Source organism: Balaenoptera ricei, chromosome 6 (genome assembly GCF_028023285.1).
Source record: "Balaenoptera ricei isolate mBalRic1 chromosome 6, mBalRic1.hap2, whole genome shotgun sequence".
NCBI lineage: Eukaryota > Metazoa > Chordata > Mammalia > Artiodactyla > Balaenopteridae > Balaenoptera > Balaenoptera ricei.
In genome coordinates, this window is record NC_082644.1 from 64,291,148 (window position 1) to 64,315,960 (window position 24,813).

A 24,813-nucleotide genomic window follows, 5' to 3' on the forward strand; every position below is an offset into this window, starting at 1 on the left:
ATTAATGATTTTACTTCATAGTGAAGTGATTGAAAACGATCACATCATTTCCCACACAGGTTGGGATCTGAAGCCACTTATAGAGACTGGTTCATCAGGCTGCTAAACCATTCTGGCAGTCTTGCATCCTAGGTGATCTTTCAAAAATCATTAATTTTTTTTTTTTTTTTTTTTTAAAGAAAGGAATGGAAAAAGATGACCTGCCATATACTCTTACCCATAATAATGAGGGTTTTTATTTTTGAACATAAGAAATTGATGAGATATGGATAATATAGGGATGGAGTTAAATGAGTTTAGTGTATAAAAACTCCCATTCTGAATGCCACTTGATGGAGAAAAATCATATAGAGCAGAATTTTAAAAAATCATTAATGGCAAAACATATTTATTCTATGAGTCATAAGGTCTAAGGCCTGTAGAAGTTATGATCACTTAAAAAAGAGATTACCAGTTATTGGAAAATATACCTTTGGAAATAACAAGGAAAGAGAGAAACATACTTGAAGGAATAAGATGTCTATTGAGCAAAAACCACCCCCAAGTTATGGTCTTATTGATTATGCTTTTAAAGGAACTTTGCCATCCAGGTATCATGGACATGCCAGGAATGAAGTTTATTCAACCTTACTTTCAATCCAGAATTGATATTTACTATTGCTGGTGTTGAATAATTGTTATGATAGCTATAGAGTAAGCTCACTACCAATGGCAGGCCCATGGAAGGAATATTCTTTTCATGATTGAAAAATATGGTGTCTTCTTAAATGGGGTACAGTTCTTACCACAGATTGTGTTGGAGGATGTGTATTCATGTAAGCACATGTATGTCTGTGTGTGTGTGTATAGTGGATACATTTTCAAGTAGGTCATTTAACCAACTGAAATGTTTGTTGGACTTAAAATATTTGAGAGCCACAGTTATAATACAGAACAAAGAATATAGTTTTGATTCTGCTTTTTACCTGAGACAGTGTTGTGGTATTACTGGTAAATATTAAGTATTTACTATATAACACATTAAATCATTTAATATTAGCAATACTCCAAATGTGGGAGGTACCATATGCATGTAAATACATGTACTAATATTAGAGGCTTGAAAATGTGTATAGCCTCTTGTTTTAAATACTAGAACAATATATAAGCCTATAGAACATCAAGAACACATACTTGTATATAGAGAAATGTTATTTTATATTTTTAAACATTATAGGCTGGGCCTTCAATTTTTCAAGCTCCTAGTAACACAATAAAAAGTGGACAGACTGTCTGTTTGTTCCCCTCAACTCTGAGCGTTTCCCTATTCTGGTTTTTGCTTTGAGCTTGGTTCTGTCCGAGTTAATCAGTGATCCTTGTATTGGCATCACACTCCTAAATTAATTTAACTGGCTCTTATTAATCTCCTTCAGATGTTTCACACAGTATGTGAATGGCGATCTGAGTATAGATACACTAAGTGAACGTGTTTGAAACATTGGCACCTCTCTGGATGATTACATGGCTGGAAACAATTGTTGAGAATAGCGTACTTCTTCTTTTGGAATGATTAAAAGAAAAACAAGTTGACTTGACATCCTAAGTTAACATTAGAGGTTTTTGTTGTTGTTTTCTGGCTAATTTACAACTTGAATAATTTTATGCTCCCTATTTAAATAATTTCCTTTGGAGTTTATTTCTCATTAATTTTGTATTACTTCATCTGCTCTCACAGTTTGCATTGTTTTCTCATATGCCCCTCCTTGCTAAGGCAGATATTCACACATATTTTCATCTATGTCTACATAGATCTAAAGTCTATAACTCTTGAAAAGTGTAATTACTCATCACATTTTTTGATATTTAATAGGAATAAGCAAAGATGCTATCCTGTGGAAAAAAAATACTTGGAGCATTTGTCAACAGATTAGTTGATTTACAGGCACAGCATGTAGAAATATTCCACATAATATGATGCATCATACATATACAACAAATTAGAATTACTAAAGGAAATTATTTCATCATGTAAGACCCTTAAATATGGTTATTTCCCATATTCGTCTCACTATAAATTCTTCCCTGCATCATCTCATCCATCACAGGATTCCAACTATTTTTTTCATATGAATCATACTCAAAACTATATTTTAAATCTTGAGCTTTCCCCCATGTCTTCCCGAATCTCTTATATTAGGTAAAATCATCCATCCCTGCCGACCCACATTTGTACACCAAGAAACTAGGAGACTAGAAACTTGAAACTCACTTTTACCTCAGCTTCCCCTTAAATAAAATGAATGTTTGCTAAACCTGTGAAATACTTCTCCAAAATGTGTCTAACTCATCTCTTCCATAATCTTCCCAGGAATTGTATTCAAGCACAGACTTCATCATCTTGCATTAAAACAAATGCAGCAACCTTCTAACTGATCTTATCTTTGCTCCCCCCCACCCCAACTAAACTCACTTAACAAAGATTGTATTTTAGAATGTGAACACTGTACTCTTACTTTCTTGGTTTAAAAATATTTGGCTCCATACTTCCTACCAGATGGACCCTGCAACCCTTCCAGTTTCTCACGGTTAGACCGAGCTGACCATATCTTTGTCATGCTTCCGCATAATTTGCCACTCTGTCCTCCTAATCCTGTCCCCAAACAAATGCACCCAATCAGGGGCCACGCTTCACCCTGAATATCCATCTGTTTAATATCCCTGCACCTTGATCATACTCTTCCCTTTGCCTCAAAAGCCCTTAACTACATTCCTGTCTGTCAAAATTCTATTCACGCTGTTAGTCTTGGCTTCCCTGATCCTTGACAAAATTCACCCCTCACCCTGTGTGCTCTCTTAGCTATTGATTCTTTCACATAGTTCCTTCTGGTCACATGCATGTTTCCACCATTATATTGTAAGATTTTTGAGGGACTGTTCTTGGAGCCCTCAAGTGCTAAATAAACATTGTTTCATACAGAGAGTCTGAGAGGTGTTCAACAAATGTTTGATAAATTGAACAAATAGTAATATAATTTAATGTTTGTTAAATGTGAATATAATTTTCTGCAAATAATGTAAGAATATGCTTTATACAAATGCATGTGGGGATATTATAAATCTATTTTCAGAAGATACACTCATTTAATTTTATCATGGACTGAATATTTAAAAGTGATTTACCTAAAATAGAAATAAAATATAGTCACTTTGTCCTTTCCATACCTCTGTCCATCTCTTTTTCCTTTATTCCTTCCTTCAAGTTAGTGTTCATCAAGTCAAATTTTTTATGCCCTATTTCTCAGAAGCTTGTTTACTGAGCTCACTGGTTTTGATTCATCATAACTGCAGGTAACTAACATTTCTCATAGACTGCTGTGGGCAATGCGGATTGATTTGTTTGGATGTCTCTTGATGTCTTGGGGATCATCTCTTGTGTTCATTATCTATTTTTGAAAAAAATGGATTCATAATATGTATACATTTGTGTCTATCATAACTTTGCTTCAAAGGGATATGATTAGTTTACAGAGGAATGGTCACTATGATGAGATAAAATGTTGTGATGGCAGAACAGGAAGACATTGGCATGAGATAAGTTGATGTCAGGAGTGCAGCCCTGCCATGGACTCTGTGCCTTTGCTAGAAGTAGACCACAGTTTTAGCTCTAAATCTCCTAACAACTCTGGAAATGAGAAAGAGAGGCCTGTGACACAGATATACAATGTCCATAAAATAAAAACAAATCTGTTCTCCGGAAAAAAACAAAACAAAACTCATAACTATTACTGAAGCTGAAACCAGGGGAAAAAGATTTCTTACATAGTTCTTCAGAATGAGGACATTGTCATGTTGTAAAGAATATTCTCTGCATCGTATGCATGTTTAATTCTCTGCAAGATCACAGGACAGTTGTTTATTAAAGTACCTCAGTGTAACCTGGGGAATTATACCCAAAGGTAACTCAGGAAGACTTGTTCTCCAGCAAACAATAAAAAATTGTCCTGGTATCCTGGACTCTGATCTTCTAGATAATCAGAGGATCATTTTTATGTGATGTGGAGAAGTAGGTGAGATTGGATTATTTTGGTTAATTATCCACAATTATTGCCTCTCTGGCCAAGCTGTAATAGGTTTTGTCCATCAGTTTGAGGTTCACGTCCCTGACAAGTATAAATTAAAGGAGGACTCTGTGGTTGGTTGTGAAGTTTCAGACTTTAACATTCATCTCTGTTAAGGCCAAGTTTGCACATCATCTTCTTAAGAAAATCCAGGAGGGTGGTAATAGGCCAGCCACCCTCTCTGTTAAAGGGGACAAAGTGAGCATCCATAATTTCAACTTGTATGAAGTAGGTTTAGATCTCTTCTAAAATAGGATTCATGGGAAATTAAGGGAACTACCAATCTGTGCCATGAAGTACAGATATAATAACTTGAACCTGAAAAACAAGTAAGAAATTATAGCCAGTGTGCATCCCACTCTTAAATTTTGTTAAATTTAAAACAAAAGACCTCTGCAAAACATCATTTGAACAATTATCTTTGATCAGTCAGTTGAAACATGCAAACTTTGGTAACTGAATGAGGTAATGTCTATAGACCCAGTTACTGAAAACAGTCAGACCTTCAGAATATCTACCAAAAGGCATGACTTTGACTTTAGTTGATCTGCTTAGCCATTTTCTTCTGAAAATCACTCTAAGATTTGTTGTAATTGACTCTGTCATAGGGGCTAGTATCATATATTTTATCAGCATGGCATAGTTCTCCTCAGAATTATCTCATGTTCTACAATTCATAAATTATTTTAGTGAGAAATTTTCCATTTAATGTCTGCCTTTTGAAGAACAACCCAGAAAAAAAAAACATTTTTCTCATTAACATTGTAAGGTTCCTGGAGTCCAGATACCTCTGATGAACTCTGCCGTGGGTTAAATAGAAAAACTAAAAGTTAAATGATCAGAAACATGTCACCGTATGTTTGAACAAACAGTAGGCTCTTTGACAGGGGTGGAATATAAGTATTAAGACAAATATTATCGGAAATTTCCTGGTGGTCCAGTGGTTAGGATTTGGTGCTTTCACTGCTGGGGCCCGAGTTCCATCCCTGGTTGGGGAACTAAGATCCCGCAAGCTGCACAGCACAGCCAAATTACAAAAAAGAAAAAAGAAAAAAAAAAAAACAAATATTATCTTCCCTGCCAGGAAATGAATTCAAAATATGAAGAAAGAATGTATGTCTGAGAGTGAAAGAGAGGTGAGGATGGGCCAACCTAGTCTTAAATCTTCTGCTGCATTTTTTTTCCTTACAACAGAAGAGGGAAACATTTAAAAACTATGATTGTGTGTGCTAGAATGTTCTTAAATCTCTATCATATTAAAACCCATCAAGAAAATTGATATCCCAGAAAGTTTTTTTCTAGAACCTCACTCACCATGTTTCAGGAAAGTAGCTTAGGCTTACATGAGAGTCACCAAAGATTGGCTTTATTGTGTGACTTAACCGCTATTGGCAAAGGGGCAGATCTATCAGGATTTCAACATCAAAGTTCCTTTGCTGTGCCCAATTGGTTCTCAGTACATGGAAATCTATGAACTTTCAAACCCACCAGCACCAGAGGCTAAGGCTATGATAGCCATTAGCAAAACCAAAATGGAAAATGTCTTTCACTGGGCAAACACTCTTGATTATATTTTATATGCTTCTGAGTTAATTCCTGGAAAACTATAAAATTTGCCAACTTGATTATAATTTGCCCATGAAACGTATCATGCACATTTTACAAAGCTGTATTGTGTATTATTTTATCTTTATAACAATACGCACCTAAATTACACTGGTTATTTTAGGGATCAGTGGCTGAAATACAGTTCTCACTTCCTTTAGCAAATGCACACACATTATTTGCTCAGCAGCCTTATAGCCATTATCACTGAGCAATTGAAAGAGCATTCATCTTGCAGTAAACATAAAACCATCCACTTGTGCTGTGGGAAGAACTGCAGGATAGGTTGGCTTTCTATGCCAGTGAATTCAAGGCTGAGATAACTTTTTCACTTGTCAAGTTGCTGTCACTTTGTTAAGGAATTAGAGATTGTATGTTTCCTAAATTTATAGCAATATGTCAGTCTCTTGCAACTAAATGAAAATGAACAACTCTGGGTTGTTTTCAGTATGTAAGAAAAAGGTTTATTGTATCACTAGTGAGTATCTTGTCATTGGAAACTTGTATCTATTTAATTGGCGTGTAGCATATTGAAATGCAACAACTATGAGTTATTTTTAAAGCGGGTCTTAATGGCATGTCTTCATAGGAGTAAAACTCAAATTACTTGACCTTTTATTCAAAGGCATTCACTGTCATACTCTGATATTTAGTGAGTTTCTTCTGTGGCTAGAGAGAAACTCCCCTGGCATGCTCAGCTGTCTTCAGTTTGCAGGGATTGAGTTGTTGGTGGGGAAAACTGAGGCAAATCTATGGGTATCTCCATCCCATTCTAGACTGATGCCCAGGGAGCACCTGCCACATTGATAGTGAGGGTGCTGAGCTCACGTGTGTAGGCAGACACAGTCCTTTCTTGCCTTCACCCTGAGACAAAGCACGTAGGGAAGCAAATGGCTTAATATACCAGCCCCTTCCATTAGTTCCTGAAGGTAAAGATGGGTCACTACTCATTTGGCAGATACGGTTACTTTGTGGTCGGTGCTGTGCTCCACCCCGGGGCACCTGTACTGGTGAAGAAAAGAGTCCAACCTGCAGGGACATGTGCTGTTACATAGGCGCCTCAGATGCATGTAGCTCATCAGCTTTGCCTGCAACCCTTTTTCTAATTTGCTGAGTTTAACCTCTATTGAAGAAAGTCAAGCCTTTCGAATTTTATATATGGAAGCCTGATATCTCTTCTAGGAGCAAAGACTATGAGATTTCATTCATGTACTTTTTGGTGGTGATTTTGGCCATTTTGGATCGTTTTTCTTCTATTTGGTTAGTTTCCAGACGTCTGAGCTTCCACTGAGTAGCAGTGTATTATTTGTGATATTTCAAAATTATTGAATAATTGTGTATCCTATGTTTGCATTTAGGTATAGTATTACTTTATTTGGTAAGTTTATATCAAGAGAGAGAAAAGCTCAAAAACTGAAAAAAAAAGGAAAACATAGTTATATTTCTTTGGGCAGTTTTCGTATATTGACAACTTGTGAGTCCAAAGACTTAAGACTGACAAATATAAGTAGTTCTTTTTGGTAATTCTTTGCTGTTAAATTCAGGCTCACTTTTGACATAGAAATAGAAAATTATTTCTATTTAGGGGGAGATTTCCTCCATAGATATATAATACATTCTTGAAACACAAGTTCTGTTTTAAAGGTTTATTCATGTGCTCTTGTAGTTTTCATTCTTTACAGTGAAACACCATATATATTTTTTTTCCGCAATACCCCCCCCCCCCAATAAAACTGCCATTACCTCTGTTTGCAGAATCTGTCTTCTCCCTTCAGATAAATACCAGCCATAGTTTGCCTTCAAAACTATGAGAAATGCTACCGAATGGAGTTAAATGATGAAATGTTCTCTTCAGAAAATGTATTTAGACATATCTGAATCATGTTATTTTTGTGCTTGCTTCTCTTGCCCCCATTCCCATAAGTCGTTAAAGACAACAGGATGACAAACATTTGTCTTCACTGTGTTGTAGGACCAGGGGGAGAACTGTGAAGAGGTGGAGCGAAGGGGGAAGGTAGATTTCTGAAAAATTTCAAAAGCCTGGCTTAAGAAACAACTCTTGTATTTCTGAAGCAATTCTGGGGTTTAAGTCAAGTTGACAATATTTTAGTTGGAAGGAAACTTACCAAAAAGCTCACCTTCTATCTTAAACTTTCTCAGACACTTGGGAAGAAAATTAATAAAGCGTCTATCCACTTCACATTTTCACTTCTCTAAACAAAAATCATAACTGTGAAATTTTTCCTTTAGAGTATTGATTTCTCTACATTTTTTTTCATGAGCTTGAGCCTGACTCTTGATTTATTACCAAATGTTGTTCATTTGGTTGATAATTAAATATTTCTAAGTCTTAGTTTTATAGGAATTTACATATTTTCAGATCTAAAAGTTTTTTGCTATTATTATTGTTAGAAATTTGATAACAGTTGAAATGTCATTTAGTTAATCTGTATTCAAGGGGGCCTCTAATGAAGTACGTATTTGGGAATATTTTTCAGAGTTGGGACAAAAATGCCTGCGACGTGCAGCTATGCAGAAGCTTTGGGAATAAATCTTGCACAACTAAGATATTAATAAGATAATCTAAAGACTTATAAAATCTCATTTAAGTAACATAAAGTAATTATAATAATTTACTTACATGATTTTAAAATTTGAAACCGTCTCAATTGTATAAAAAAATGGAAACTTAAAAACACAAAGAACTTATTATTCCTGAATTATTTGTAAATTGCCGACACGATACCTGCCACCCTTAGGTACCTGTATTTCCTCCAGACAAGGACGTTCTGTAGTTTCAACCATCCACGTCAGGAAGTAAACATTGATGCATCATAACCGTGTAATTCTCAGACCCCATTCACCTCATACTACATTTCAGCATTGTCCCATTTAGGTTTCATCAACTGTCCCTATTCACATTTCTCTAAATGTCTTCAAAGGCTTTAGTTCAAAATTACACTTTCCCTTTGTCAATCTGCAAGAGTTCCTCAGTCTTCCTTTGGCATTCTTGATAGTTTCGAAGATAACAAGGCTGTTATTTCATAAAATGTTCTTATTTGGGGTTTTGCTGATGTTTACTCATGATCATATTTAGATTATGAACTTTGGCAGTAATATTATCTTAGTTCGTTCAGACTGCTGTAACAAAATACCATAGACTGGGTGACTTATGAACAACAGATATTTATTTCTCATAGTTCTGTGTCTGATGAGAGCCCACTTCCTAGCTCATAGACCATCTTCTTTACGCTGTGTCCTCACATGGAGGGGGCAGAGATGTCTCTGGGGCCTCTTTTAGAGGGGCATTAATCCCATTCATACAGGCTGTGCCCTCATGACCTAATCACCTCCCAAAGGCCCCACCTCTAAATACCATCACATTGGGTGCTAGGATTAAACATATGGATTTTGGAGAAGCACAAACATTTAGTCTATAGCAAATATCATAGAAGTGATGCTATGTTATTTTCAGCACATGAATTTGATTTATCCCATCATTGATATTGTTAATGTTGGTGTCTTGATCAAGGCTGTTTCTGTGAGGCTTCTCTGTCATAGAGTTACTCTTTTCCTTTATATTTAATAAATTCATGGCAGGAGTTACTTACAGACTATGCCAATATGCCATTCTTGCTGAAACTTTTCAATTTATTCATTTATTCTTTTATATCAGTATAGACTCATGTCTTTTTATCTTATTTAATGTTTTATAATGTGGTGATATTGTTTTTTCTTCATTATTTTTCGTTGTTATTGTTCAGATGGTCCCACATTTGGCTAATGAGAACCCCTTCAAGCTTCTTTGTCCTTTGAACATGCCCCTGTCATTCTTTGAGTACTTCCATGTACTACACATATTCCAGGTACATCTTGTACTTCCCTTGTCCCAGTGCTGGGTGGAATTAGTCGTTCCTCCAAGGAGCTCTGTTTCTTCTCATTAGAGAGTCATATTTAGAAACCAAGACCTAGATACTAGGTATGGCCATTTCTATTGGGTATGGCTGCTCCTAGCTTCTCTCGAGTCACACAGCTAGGGAAGATGTGTTTAGTAAGCTTATATAAGGAGTGTATGTACGTGTGTATATGCACACTCATTTACAATTACATTTATTTCTATATCAATATGTATACTTTTAAAACCATGAGTTCATACCAGTACCTCCAAGTCCAATCCAAAACCACATGGTTCATTCTAGTTTTCTTATTTATGAAAAATTTGATTGCATAAACATTTTATTTATTTTTATTTACATTCACCACAATACAGGGAGGCAGCCAGGATGAATGTTTTCCTTGGCTTTATTTGTTTTGAGCTCACTAGAATTCCTAACTGTTACAAAGCCAGCAAATAGTGGAGGCAGGAGCCAAATCCAGTTCTCTTTCCATGTTTACTATTCTTTGTCTCTTTCTAAAAACAAACAAACAAAGAAGAATGGGAATTAAATTCTTGACCCTTAGCTCTATTATGCATTTTTCCTTTTTTTTTCTTAAAAAACTTCATGGTATGATTTAAATATTAATTTATGTAAAGTGGTTAATATACAAAATAGGGAAAAATTTGGACAATGTATGGGATAAGTATCATGACACCAGCTTGTTAGTAAAAATAAATTAATAGAAAGCAGTGAGCTTTGTGAAAATAGATGTTATTGGATTTTTAGTGAGTTATTTACTCCCAAGGATAAATGCATAACCCTGATTTCTAAATATTTACTTAGATATCCAAATATTAATAGACCTCCTCCCCTCCCCCACCCCTCAATGAATTTTAGATCACAAAGAGTATGATCATTTGCTAAGGCCAAACACTAACAACAATGGGGGTTAACATAATGCCATGTGAAATTGCAGCTACCACATTCATACAAATGATAATTTAATCTCAATGAGTTTGTGTTCTGCTACACAGACAGTAGACGTTACTTTGCGATTTATAGGATAATTGCATACATTGCTTCTAAATAAATTTGCTTTACTCTCTGCCAAGAATGCCTTACAACCTCCTCCATATGTGAAGACTATTTCAGAAAGTGGAGCTTTTGCTCTGGAATACTCTGTGGGTTGCTGGTTAGTATGCTGAATATTTAGTAGCTGCTAATGAGACTCCTATCAGCTTATCAATGTCTAATTTCCTATTCTTGTATGGCATAATTTTATGATAAATCTTCGGAGACCCTTATACCCAGTAACTGCCCTTAAGAGATACCTTAATCCAGTCTGAAATAAAAGCTTCTCTGATTGATTTATGGCCATATTAATACAAGCATAGCCATCTGTACATAATAACTCGCAAAGAGGATCTTGGACTAAAAATACTTCGTATCTTGTTCATAATTATTTTGGGGGACCAGACCTTATATTTATTATTTCATTTGGAATATCATTTATTAACTGGCAGTTTCCTCCTGCTTTTGATATTTTCTTTCTGACTTAGAGTAGCCTCTGACTATAATTAGAAACCACTTTATATATTTTTTTTTCAGTTTCATTCATATGCATATCATTTTGATAATGGCCCAGGAACCTAACTTTGCTAGAAAACGTTGATTTAACTTTTCTTTCTTTCCCTTTTACTTTTTGTTTTCAGCTCCTTATTCAATTCACCTGCAGGAAGATTGATTTTGAATAATACGGTCATGATGTCAGAACAGTACAAATTATACCCTGCTGCCATCTAGAATGGTGAAAATAAAAGCTTTATTTACACTGTGTTCTTTAAGAAAAGAATAATAAATGTTTTTTCCCCTCTTCAGGGATTGAATTCTGGAAAGAAATGGTTCTTGTTTGTAGCCTGATAGTGTGGTTTATTCTGAAAGATAATGACTTGAAAACTCATTTGCTGTTCAACAAAGTAGCAAATACTCCAACTACTAACCCCTCAGCCTTCCAGCCTCTGAGACGTGGATCTGTCTCCTTTCCCAGACGAAGCCATTTGGGGTAGTCATTATTGGTCCCATATTACAGAGGAGACCCCTGTGTGGTGTCAGGTTATAGGGTTGATATGCTGAATCTGCTTCTGTCTACTTCTCTGGTCTGTGTACTGTCTTTGGGTGTCTGCTCAAAGCAGAAGTCCTGCCATTTATAGCCCTTCCTAGATAATGAAATAGAAATTACAGAAGGGTTAAAGACATAGGCACAGGCTGAACTTGAGCCCCTTAGGGAAGTTATTTGACATTTATCATCCTTTTCATAATTTCATTTCTCATCCACATTTTATTGGCTAACATACATGGCAGAATTCTGTCCTACCTGGAACCTGTGCTAAAAAATGAGAAGTCAATTGATACATATTAAAGGATGAATCTTTTTGTTATGTGAAAGTGTTTTAAAATTATTATTACATCCCATGAAACTTTAGTCCTTTCTGCTTAAAAAGTAAAAGATGACCAAGTATTTAGAATTATTTTTGTTGCGTCTTCCATTATGAGTTGACTCTGATTAAGAGTTCTATCACTGTTCATGATGAATACTTATTCAAAGAACAGCAATTGGCATAGAGGAAACATGATGAAGTAAAAATACACCAAATCTAGAGTTAAAAGATTTAAAAGAATTTTCTGCTGTATGTATGACTGAGACCAAGTAACAGTTTTGCTGAGTCTTTGTTTTGTGTCTACAGAAAATGGTAATTATTATACTACCCTTGCCTACCTCAAGCGACCCTAATAAGTCTCAGATAGTTTCAGTGTTTTCAGTCACTCACAACAAAGCTTTGCTGTCCCAAATATTTAGTGTTATTTTTTAAGTTTGTTTTGGGGAACAAATCAGATGACAATATGATTTGTTTTATTTGTGCTGTTTGTGTTGTTGATTAATCAAAAAGCCTAAAATCTTGTTCAGAGTGAGAAATGAGGGCTTTTACTAGCTTTTAAGAGGTTACTTGGCACATATACTACCCTCTAAATTCACTTGCATTTCTATATAATCCCTGTTTCTTTATGATTCCCGTAGAATATTTTTCCCATTTACAGTTTATTGCTGCAGCTCTTGTTATATCAAGCTTTAGAGTCACTTGCCTCTGTTCTATTTAAATCTTTTGTGGGAGCTTGGGATAGAGTAAGTACATATATGCTAATATTTTACTAGATGCCAGGCACTAGTGCCAGGCAGCACCAGGCACATTTAATGCATTATCCCATTCAATCCTCCATCTATGAGCTGGGTACTATTTTTACTCCCAAAGAATCTAATTATCCTACAGATACAATTAAATCACAACAATATAGAGATTCGCTAGATTACTTCATACCCGGGGCCTGGCCCAGTCTTGGCACAAAGAAGGCTTTCAGTAAATATCTATAGAATGAGTGATGATCTATTGACAGTCCAGTAGATTTTTTTTTTTTTTTTTTTGGAGTATAATTGCTTTACAATGTCGTGTTAGCTTCTGCTGTACAGCGAAGCAAATCAGCCACATGTATACCCATATCCCCTCCCTCTTGGACCTCCCTCCCGCCCCCCACCCCCCATCTCACCCTGTCCAGATTTTTTTATTATTTTTTATTTTTGGCTGCGTTGGGTCTTTATTGCTGCACGTGGGCAGAACTAGTTGCGGAGAGCGGGGCTACTCTTCGTTGCTGTGCCCGGGCTCTAGGGCACACGGGCTTCAGTAGTTGTGGCTCGCAGGCTCTAGAGCTCAGGCTCAGTACTTGTGGCACACGGCCTTAGTTGCTCTGCGGCATGTGGGATCCTCCCCGATCGAGGATCCAACCCATGTCCCCTAAATTGGCAGGTGGATTCTTAACCACTTCACCACCAAGAAGTCCCCCAGTAGATTTTTTTAAACTAGTAGTTTAAAAGGTCTTTTTCTTTTATTGTAATGCAACTTTCATAAATATGAAGATACTTTCTTATTGACCATCTTAAGACCAACATATTTACATTTTTCAAAAGGATTTTTACTCTTAGGTAGTACTGTATCTCTAACAGGTAAGCATGCCTTTCAACATATTTAAAGGGTATAGTACTTCATTTAAGAAAATATTCTTCATACTATCCATCTAATATTTGACTTATGTTAAGAAAAACTTCCCTTATGCAATTCTTTCATCCTTCAAAAAGAAAAAAAAAAAATTAGTTGTGCTTCTGTAAGATTACATCATGAATGCCTAAAGCTTCAAGATATCCAGCCACTGAGAAATTTTTGCTCCTGGCAGTGAAAGAAAACCCAGAATGTCTGCCTCAACATGCAACTGAGTGATTCACTTGGATGTTATCATTAGTTTGAACATCAACAATCCCATTATTCTAAAGATAGGATAGCAGAGTAGAGGTACATATTCTATTGTGTTCTTTTAAGTTTCATTGTGTTCACACTTAAGGTTTTGTTATGAGGTTGCCATTTTGACTTGTAGGAACTTACAACCAGTATATGAGGGAAGGCTTCCTGTAAAATTAAGAAAGCAGGAACTGAGTTGTGTGTTTCTAGTGTAGCAACTGCAGTAAATTAAAGAAAGCATAAATTGCACATCTCAAATGATGAAAGTCGTTTGCTAATTAAATAAAACCTATGACTATAAAAATGAAGAAAGCCATCATTAACAAGTATTTTTGTGAATTTATAAGTTTAATACTACGTAAGACACTGTAAAGGATAGTTTTGCCTCTTAGACTTATATTTAAATTGGGGAGACCCAATCTGTAGCCACAGGACAATTAAAGAATGATTAACTGTTTAAAAAGGTGCCCTTGGGACTTCACTTCCCTGGTGGTCCTGTGGTTGGGAATCCACACTTCCACTGCAGGGGGCACAGGTTCGATCCCTGGTCAGGGAAGTAAGGTCCCACATGCCATGCAATACAGCCAAAAATATGAATAGGATAGAATAGAATAGAATAGAATAGAATAGAATAGGATTAAATTAAATTAAGCTTAAAAAGATGCCATTAAATAAGCCCAGTAGGAATTCAGAGATGTCACATGAATAAATGCAGAAATGGTTGCCCAAATTTCCTAAATATGTCTAATTGCAAGTGTTTATTGAATACGGTCATGGTTAAAAAGGAAGTAACATATAGCCCTGCCCTCTGTGAGCTTTGAAAGCTTTTAAACAGGAGCCACTATGAACTGTTTGGTCCTCAAGAAGGTGATTCAGAGGGATGAGTTCTCCAAGGGAAAAAAACTTTTTAAAAAAGCTTCTCTCTTTCTCCAGATTCACATCTTTTAATAATTCTTTTGGAAGAGCATACTGTTGATATAATTGACATGATTTTTCTTCATAAACATATTTGCTATAAATCTGAAAAATTGGAAATGTGGCATCATGACAAATGGTCCTTTATTGAAAACTTCTTTAAATCTTTTGGGACCAGAGTCAAAGCACCTGTCTGATTGAACTCACTGAATCCTAGCAAGATTAGGCAAGAGGAACTGCTTAGGGCCACCTTGGAAGGAGACTGTGGCCTTAGTAGGCAATTTAGTTTTCTGTTTCCTATCAAATAAGAGAGGTTGAGTTTTGTGGAATTGGAGCAAAAATAAAGCATCACTAAAATTGTTTATGGATGAACAACGAAAGTAGTTTGAGCAAATTATGCAAAAGCTATTTATCATTCCCAGATATCTAAAGTATAACTCCCTACAAAACAAAGTCGGGCTATTTTCCCTGTACATTCCTTTATGTCCTGGAGAGGTTAGGGGTTATTAACAAAAGTTTTACAGCAATGGGAAGTTGACTCTGAAAAATGCTGAGGTTCATTTTTCTCTTTCCTTAATGGAACTGAAAGTTTCATATCAGCATGTTTTATTAAGACCCCAAACAGGTTCAAAGAATATGCTATATTTCCAGGTCTATTATAGCTGCCATTCCAAACAAAATATGTATGACTTCTACGATTCACTACGCACAAGTATGTAGTAATCTGCCCTTTAATGGCCTCTCAAAATGACGGACCAAATGGCTTTGTGAAGGTCAAGTCTGATTTAAATTGTTGATGAATTAGTAGCTAATCCTGCATGATTGAATATTAATATGGAACAGTAATAAGTAAGGCATTTTAAAGCTTAATGAACACATTAATGAATAGGACAAAATGCTTTTCTTTTCACCTGTGTAAAAGTTTAAAGCTACTAACATTAAGACAATTTGTTAATTTTTGATTCTGTATTTTCCTGTAAAAGTTTGTGTGGTTAACATATAAAGGGTATTGATTTTTTTTTTTTCTCAAGTTCATGGTACTATGCATTTGATGAGCTATCAAAATTGATGTTATCAAATGGCCAAGGCAGTTTTATATAAATCACCAATAGGGGCTTCCCTGGTGGTGCAGTGGTTGAGAATCTGCCTGCCAATGCAGGGGACACGGGTTCGAGCCCTGGTCTGGGAAGATCCCACATGCCGTGGAGCAACTAGGCCCGTGAGCCACAACTACTGAGCCTGCGCGTCTGGAGCCTGTGCTCCGCAACAAGAGAGGCCGCGACAGTGAGAGGCCCGCGCACCGCGATGAAGAGTGGCCCCCGCTCGCCGCAACTAGAGGAAGCCCTCGCACAGAAACGAAGACCCAACACAGCCATAAATAAATAAATAAATAAATAAATAAATAAATAAAAATCATCAATAAATGTAGAAGTGAAAAAAAAAAAAGCAATTAACGTCTTCTAATCTACGCCCACTGAGATAAGCATACCAATTAGAAATTTCATTATTTCTACAGTTCATTTTATGTTGAATACTGAGTTTTATTGCCAAATACCTGACAGTCAAATTGGAAACAAGCCACAACTGTCAATGTGTAACAGCACTGGCTATTTGAATCTGTTACATTGTGAAGTTTCTCATGAAAATTTAATGAAGAAAGTGCATTAAAAGAGGTTCTGTGCAAAGGGGGGGGGGGATGGATAGAATTTAATTACCCTTATTAAAAATAAGAAAGGAGCTCTCTTTACATCCTTTGTCTGATTAGTATGCAAGAAAGATTATCTTTTTTGTACACTTGTGTAGATGGAAGTGGGGCTCTGGAGTGTTCCTTATGAGCTAAGAAGGAAAAGAAAGGTCATGCAAATGTATTAGACTGCTTTCCATAGGGCAAAAGTCAATTTTGTCAGCTCTCCCCAAGGTGAGGTCTTCATTTCTTATAAATGGTTATTAATTCTAAATTTCTTGGGTAAGAGCCTTTAGTAAGTGGCTCAACAATCTCAAGTCTTTGACATTTGCCGCTGATAGGTGTAGAATATTGGCGTGGTTCTTCAGAGACATGAACTTGTAGAAGAAAAGTAATGACTAGCAGAGCAGTGTTCATGCATGTGGATGAAACTGGTAGTTGCATGCCACAGGAGTGACTCAGTGTCCTGGGAAAGACAGACACAGCTCAGGAGTCCCAAGGTGATTTTTTTTATTAACTGAAGTTAATTGCTTTCAATATGGAAATTAACAACAACAAAATATAAGACCTTTTTCAGATACTCATTTCTAGGTGTCTAAGGCAGTGCAGTTGATTTTGGGGCACTTGAGATAAATTATTTTTATCCTTTGAAGCATTCTGGGCCAATAGCTGGTGAGTGAGATGTTTAATAATACAATGGGTGTGGTACAATGGCTATTGAGCTTTTTGCTTCATTTTTTTATTTTCCCAAATAACATTAAAACTAAGCTTTAGATGTACACACATTGACTAAAGCTTTAAAGCCATTTAAAAAAAAAAAAAGTCTGATGAAATTCAAGTGGAATAGAGTATTAAAATTAGCATAGCCTAATTTGCAAAATGCTCTTTATCTGATCTGTAATTTTTAACCTTCCCTTGGAGCCTTGAAAAATCATCTTGAAATTCCATTCTTAACCGCTGTTTCTGACACTTGTCCGCTGTAGACCTAGGCTTGGCTGGCAGCGTGTAAGCATCCAAATAAATGCAAGGTATTACTACTGCTTCCTCAAAAGAGCCACATCTTTCAACTTAAATAAAATGTAGCTCGGGCTTCCCTGGTGGCGCAGTGGTTGAGAATCTGCCTGCCAATGCAGGGGACACGGGTTCGAGCCCTGGTCTGGGAAGATCCCACATGCCACGGAGCAACTAGGCCCGTGAGCCACAACTACTGAGCCTGCACGTCTGGAGCCTGTGCTCCGCAACAAGAGACACTGCAGTAGTGAGAGGCCCGCGCACCGCAATGAAGAGTGGCCCCCGCTTGCCGCAACTGGAGAAAGCCCCCGCATAGAAACGAAGACCCAACACAGACAAAAATAAATAAATAATAAATTAATTAATTTAAAAAAAAATGTAGCTCATCGAAGTTAACTATTTTTTTAGTCTCTGGCCGTAATTAGCTGGTGGGACAGGAAAATATTCTCTGGTGAATCCATGTGTCAAGCCCAACTGCTTCAGCAACTTCTTTTGGACTTTTCATAAATCTCCCTTGGGAGAACCAGAGTCTACTTTTCCCTATTAGCGCCTTGATTTTCTCTTACAGAAACCTGGATTTAATGTTCAGGATACCTTCCCTTTCTTGGGAGCTTTAATCTTTGGTAGTATTTTGACATTCTTTTACTATTCACATTCCAAATCTCTCTCTCTAGTTCTGAACTATTCCTCTGATGAACTCTGTACCATAAGTAGTTTTCTACTATGTGTAGTAGGAAACTTTTTAAGCACTGTGATATATTCATATTTAGGCTTAGAAATCACTGGAGTTCTCTCAAAATCTGTCATCCCAGACTAGCTTGATGGCAGGGGATTTGGATGCAAGTGAGACATGGAGAAATTTGTATTACAGAAGGATAAACTGATGAGAATTAAAAAATACAAGACAGTGGATTTAGATACTTACTACTGCAGTTGATATGAGGAGAAAAGATTAAGTCTGTTGGAGAGAGTTTAGAAAAGCTTTATAAAGAAGGTGATTTTGGTTGTGTGGCTTTCTAGAGACACGGACAGTGTACTCATCGGATATGATTTGTCTGGGGAGTGGTGAGAATTTCATTGTGGGCAGAAGAAATGTTTCCTATGAGGGAGGTCATCCATGAGAGGCTGAGAAAAATGGGTCCTGATTTTAAAAGACTTTGCTAGCCAGATTTAGGAGATTTGAGTTTACCCTGTAAGTATAGAGAGAGTGGAGAACACATCGATTTGATCAACAATGCAGTGGAGTCATCAAAATGTAATGTAGGTCATGCTTGAGGGACTTAAGAGGACTTTAATTTCTCAAGATCTAAGATCTGGGGCAATTTTGATGTGGGATAGGGAGAAATGAACTTTGGATGAGTTGAAGATTCAAAATTTAAACTTTTTAATGACTGAAAATGGTGTAGGCCTTTGGAATGGAAGAAAGTATTCTCTTACCCTAAGGAATGTATGTATGCTTCTGTGTTGCGTTTTTGAGTTGCTTCTGTTCTTTTCTTCTATTGTAAGGGAGACTTTCAGGTACTTTTCTGACAAATTGAAACTCTACGAAGGAATTCATTCAGGTTGAACCTGTGCTTGGGTGAAAAAATACACAGAGTTTTACCTAAAAGTTAAAAGAAAAACATAACAGATTCGAATACAGATAGCTTGGTCCAGCTAACCTGCTTGTTCCCCATGTCCTCGTACAGCTAGCTCTTTTGGATCAATGGTTTTCCCTCAAGGAAAAGTTTTCTTCTCAGTGCCTGTACTTCTGACATTCCTTTCTTTCTGGCCAACTCACCTTGTTCCTAAAGGCTCATTTCACAGCTTCCTCTTGGTGCTCACTGACCTCATCAGACACACACTGTAGAGTGACTTCTCCTTCTGTGCTCCCAGAGAACTTGATGCATTCCTTGGTCATGGTTTTTATCACAAATGTCTGAGCTCTTTGCTAGGCTGTTGGCCTCTTCCTTAGACTGTTCACTCTTCTGGCCAGGAACAACGTTCCTTAATGTAACAGTGCAATGCTACCTAGTTTGTGTTAGCTTCTCAACAAATGAGAGGTTAATGGGAGAGGTTAATGGTCAATATCTTTTGAATCTTGGGTATCTGACTTGATAACATGTTTGTATCACCTTTTGTCTTGCAGAGGATCAAATTCCCAGGGGCTTCCCTACCATTGACATGGGCCCACAGTTGAAGGTGGTTGAGCGTACACGCACTGCCACCATGCTTTGTGCAGCCAGTGGGAATCCGGATCCAGAAATCACTTGGTTCAAAGATTTCTTACCTGTCGACACAAGCAACAACAATGGCCGCATTAAGCAGTTACGATCAGGTAGGGTCTTGTTACTGTTTCCACAAGCTCCTAGAGAATTTTAATTTTTCTTTTTAGTTTTCTCTCTCTTTATTTTTATTTTTATTTTATTTATTTTTAATTTTTAGGTATTGATTTTTCTCCCTCTTCTCTTTCTCTGTTATTTAATGTGTTGTCCACGTTTGTGATGTCATAGCCCGTTTCAGAGTCTGTCTTTCTTCTCCTCTCTGTGTTTTGCAGCTTCTGTTTAATCCACATTACTCACTGCTGTGACTGCATTTTTGATAATATTTTAATTTACTGCTCTTCTGCAGTATTTGATGGATCCATTTTCTCCTCTTTCTTTCTTATTTCTCTGTTTTCTTTTGAAACAAATTTATTTCAACATTGGACTTCATTCAGAACTTGCAAGGAGTTCCAATGGTTATATCCATTAAAAACCAAAAATGTTCATATTAAATGCTAAAATGATTCAGTTTTATTAAAGTGTGTTTTCTCTCTCTTTTCTGCATTTGAACTCATCAAACTACCAAAGTTTAGTAAGTTTGGGCACATCTACTTTCTTTTCACTAATACATAAAACACAGAAGTGTTATCTCATGAGTAACCAGATGTATTTTTTTATAAAGTCCTTTACAAAGTACCAATGAAAGGAGGGGATTTTTATTAATATTATTACGAGTGAGAATTTTCTACACATTAGCCACAGTAGTGTGCGTCCACATCAAAGATTTTTGAACCCTCCAGTGACTGGATCTACAGAAGTCTGCTTTTGGTGTAGACTCCAGCTTTTGCCTCTCTCTCTCTCTCTCTCTCTCTCTCTCTCTCTCTCTCTCCCCCTCTCTCCCCCTCCCTCCCTCCCTCTCCCTCCCCCTCCCCCATCCCTCTCCCCCTCTCTCTCCTTCTCACTACCCATTGCCCTTTCTCCCTCTCCCATCCCCATCCCAAGTTTATTCCTTTGCTCTCTTTAGATTAAAAGTAGAGATAATTCTAAATTTGTTAAGTTTTAGAGCCTGTCCCTAGGTAATTTCACAGGGGTGTGTACTAGTAAGCTGTTTACTTTGGCATTGGTAGTAATATTGATACAGAATTCTAAGTTGTTTAACTGCCTGTCTTCCCAGAATTCTCAGCTTTTGACCTGTCCTGTGATGTTAAAGCGTCTTGTTAACTGCCTCTTTTGCTTGTTGTCAGCAGAATTGTGTAGATTAGCATTCTGTTATTGTAAATAAAGAATTAATTTTTCACGTGTAACATAGATGATTTAGTATATAAAGCTTTAACTCTGAAAAATTTGTACCAAATTATAAGGAATATAATAATATTTTTATGCTGTCTTTCTTCTCTCCGTATTTAAATCTCCAGAATCTATTGGTAAGTGCTTAGTTCTGAAGCGCACTTCACCCCCACTAATTTCCATATTCAGATTATTATTATTATTATTATTAATAAAATGCATGGCATGCATTTTACTAACTGTCAGTGTAGACACCAGATTTCCTTAGTGGCGCACACACACACACATCCACGGAACTGTTATCGTAAGAACACTGTGTAGAAATAAAATAGTACACAAGTTGTATCACACAAATGTAGCATAGTAAGTAGCATAAGATATATCCAATGAACAGTGTTTGTTTCTAGTTATTCTTTAGTGTTTCCTATAACAGTATATATATATGCATATCTATATATATACTTAAATAGATTAGCCAGTATTTTCCTCAACTGTGTCTTTAAAAATATTGTTTAGTTCTTTTTTTTTAAGACTATGAGGCATATAAGATATAATTCTAACCCTATATGACCCCAGACCTAAGAACTCAGTTGCTTCTCTGAGAAAGCCAATGCTGCCTATTGTGGTCTTTGCCCTCTGTGGTATAATGCAACCTGCTTTTATGATCTAATAATACTATCTAATATATTCCTGTTTTACCAGTATAGTAATTCAAGTTTCTTTTAAGACCTTATTTAATTCTGTAAATCTAATTTAATTCTTCTCCCCAGCCCTAGCCTCCTTCTTCTCGTACTAATGCTTCTTCTTTCTAATCTTATTTGCATTCATATTATCCACCCAGGTGGTACACCAATAAGAGGTAAGAGTGCTGAACTAACGTTCACAGAATGATCTTACTCATTCTTTCTGTCCTTTCATCACTCTCATATTTGTCCTGTTTTCAAAATCATTCCAATAATGTCCATCAATGTTATATTTTTCCTTTGTACTGTTTGGTTATGATTGGTGACTCTCATCTTGTGAATTTTTCTTTTCTTTTTTCTTTTTCTCTTTGTTTTGTTCATTTCTTTCTTTATGAAAATGATTCTTTAAGTTGTGATATGCTTCAAAGAAAGCATATCCAGGTCTTTAGACCACAGACCAGTCACAGCGTACCATCTGTCCCTCTTTTTTTCCTTTTCTTCTTCTTCCTTTTTCCTCTTTTTTCTTTTTTTTTTTTTCTTCTTTTTCCTTTTTTTTTTGTCCAACTGGAGAAAAAAAAAATCATTTTTTTTCTTCCTTAGCTGTTCTTGTTCTGGACCAAAGTCAAGATGGTCTGGAGAACAGTGGCAGACATGCAGAAGACAGCCTGGAACACCTGCTTTTTGTCTTTATCTTTCAAAAGGTTTTTGCTTTTGTTCTTCGATTCTTTTTTCTCTTACTGTCCTAAAAGTCAAAGAATGACTCCCCTTTCCACCTGATCACACTCGCCTACAACCTGACAGCAATGCTTTTTCCCCCCCACTTCTTTTTTTCTTGGATTACTCGCTTCTGGATTTTTCGATCTTCTGTCCTTCAGGCTCTGGAGACAAAAGGTGCTGAGTATTCTTGGTGGTATGTGGATTGCTGGTTTTTTAGACTTTGACTCAGTGTGCATTTCTTTTATAATTCTTGTTTTGTATTTTTCTTGGGGTTTTGTGACACCACACTGCTAATCCCACTGGTGGATTTTGATGGGTGTCTTAGGGGATCCGTCTCGAGGTCCTCAAGCAGTGGTTGGTTGGCCCTCCGGGCTGGCATAGGCTGTGCTTTTTAAGTTTTTTAAAAAACCTTCTAATTCAACTACTCTTTGTTTTTCAGCAAACATAATAAATGATTGTATGTCGTGGCAAACTGGTCTTTCTTTTCTTAAAAATCTGCATGTCTTAAGGGAGTTTTGTTTCTTTAAGTAATATTTTCATGATATATATTAACTAATTTTAATTTTTTTGCTTCATGCAGCCTTTTTTGTGCTTGCTGCGTATTTTTGGCTTTCTTCAGCAGAAGACTTTCTTGAAAACCCGGCCTGGTTTTTTTTGAGCGTACCTCTCTTTTGCGCCACTTTTGTTACCAAAATGAAACAAAACAAAACCAAAAATTAATCTTTTGTTTGATTTAAAAGCCATACTTCCTTGAAGCAGTCTCACCCATCTTCATTTTATTAGTCTAGGAAATAAGCGTGTTAATTATGACTAGAATTCTTGCTTGGGAAAAGATATTGTTTTTTTTATGCTAGCATTGATGATGTAAAAAATTTTTTAAAAAAAGAAATAATCTCTATATGTTTTTCTCATCGCATCATTTTCTGTCTGTGCACCTTAGCAAGAGATTGAATCGACGTTGAGCGGATCTTCCTGTGCAGGGCTTTTCATATTGTTAAGAGGTTTAGCTTGCTGCACCGAGAAAGCCTTCTCTGACCATCTCTTTGGCAATATATTTTATATCCATACAGGAGCCCTTCAGATCGAACAGAGTGAAGAATCTGACCAAGGAAAATATGAGTGTGTTGCCACCAACAGCGCGGGCACTCGCTATTCTGCCCCTGCCAATTTATATGTCAGAGGTAGGAATGACGTAACCCTGGTATCGCGTCTTCATTCAGGCTCAGGGAGAGTTGAGATACCCACAGGGTCTGTGTGACTATGTCAGGATTTAATGAGCCAATGTGCTAATAGTGGCAGTAGCTGAAGCATTTTAGTGGGTAGAAAATTAAACATGTTAAATACATGGTTAAGGAAAAAATTGACAACTTTTGAGTAAAATCTATCCTGTGGCTTGAAGTTTGTAAGTATATTTGCATTTTTACATCTTGATTTCTATTTTAAGTGCATCGATTGAACTGTGCTTTGCATTGGTTTGAGGTTTTCTTCTTCTTTTCCTTCTTTTTTTCTGTTGCTGTTACTCTTCTGTTTCCTTATCAAACTCTGAAATAATTGCTTGGTGTGCTACTAATCGGTTCTCTGTGCAACTCCAAGCGTAAAGGTGTTTATTATGTCTTCAAGACCTCTGCTGCGGAGCTGTAAGGATAAAAGGTGCTAACTTTAAAAAAAAAAAAAATGAGAAAAGGTGCTACATGCAAGTAGCACAATTGTATTGTCTTCCTTCTTTTTATACTTATTTATAAACACATCGTGTGCATATGTCTATGCGTATATATATATATACACACACACACACAGGTTTTTTTTTTTAATTATTCATTTTCTGAAAATTTAATCTCTTGATTGCCAGGGAACAGTGATTGTATTTTAAAACATGATATCAGTTGTCCTTGGGAGAAGAATGAATGAGGATACATCCATATTTTCTTATAAAGTAATAGAAATGATTAAATTTTGAGCTTATGAATGGTTGTGCCTTTCATTTCAACTAGGAAGAAGTATTTCTTCTTCCCTGGAGTTCTCAAAGCCAGTTCTTGTAGTTTTATCGCCCAATGAAAATGCTCTTAGTCCTAGCCTCCATGTCTGTGAATAACCACAAAAGACGTGGGTGGGGGTGGGAATAGATAAAAAAGACAGCGAGGGCTTTAAGTTACAAGAGGATGGGTTCCCTTAGGAAAATATCTAGCTTGATTTTGAAATTTTTGTTGGAGATAATTTTGTTTCCTTGCGGATGTTTTTCTCTCCTTTTTCTGGAGTCTGGGGTGGGAGAATATGAAGAGAAACCATTTCTTCTCCAAATTCTTTGAAAACCCCTTGATCCTTTTTCTCAATATGCTGACCTCCTTTGCTG

At 36.5% G+C, this 24,813-nt stretch overlaps 1 protein-coding gene across 10 annotated transcripts in view; it reads left to right on the plus strand.

Annotated features, from left to right (window-relative positions):
* PTPRD (protein tyrosine phosphatase receptor type D) overlaps positions 1 to 24,813 on the plus strand; it is a 526,430-nt gene that overhangs the window by 305,626 nt on the left and 195,991 nt on the right. For all 10 annotated transcript variants that reach the window (XM_059924740.1, XM_059924745.1, XM_059924742.1 and 7 more), the window contains 2 exons: positions 19,662 to 19,850; positions 23,534 to 23,644. In XM_059924740.1, coding sequence (XP_059780723.1) covers positions 19,662 to 19,850; positions 23,534 to 23,644 — 300 coding nt within the window. The remainder of the gene's footprint in view (positions 1 to 19,661; positions 19,851 to 23,533; positions 23,645 to 24,813) is intronic.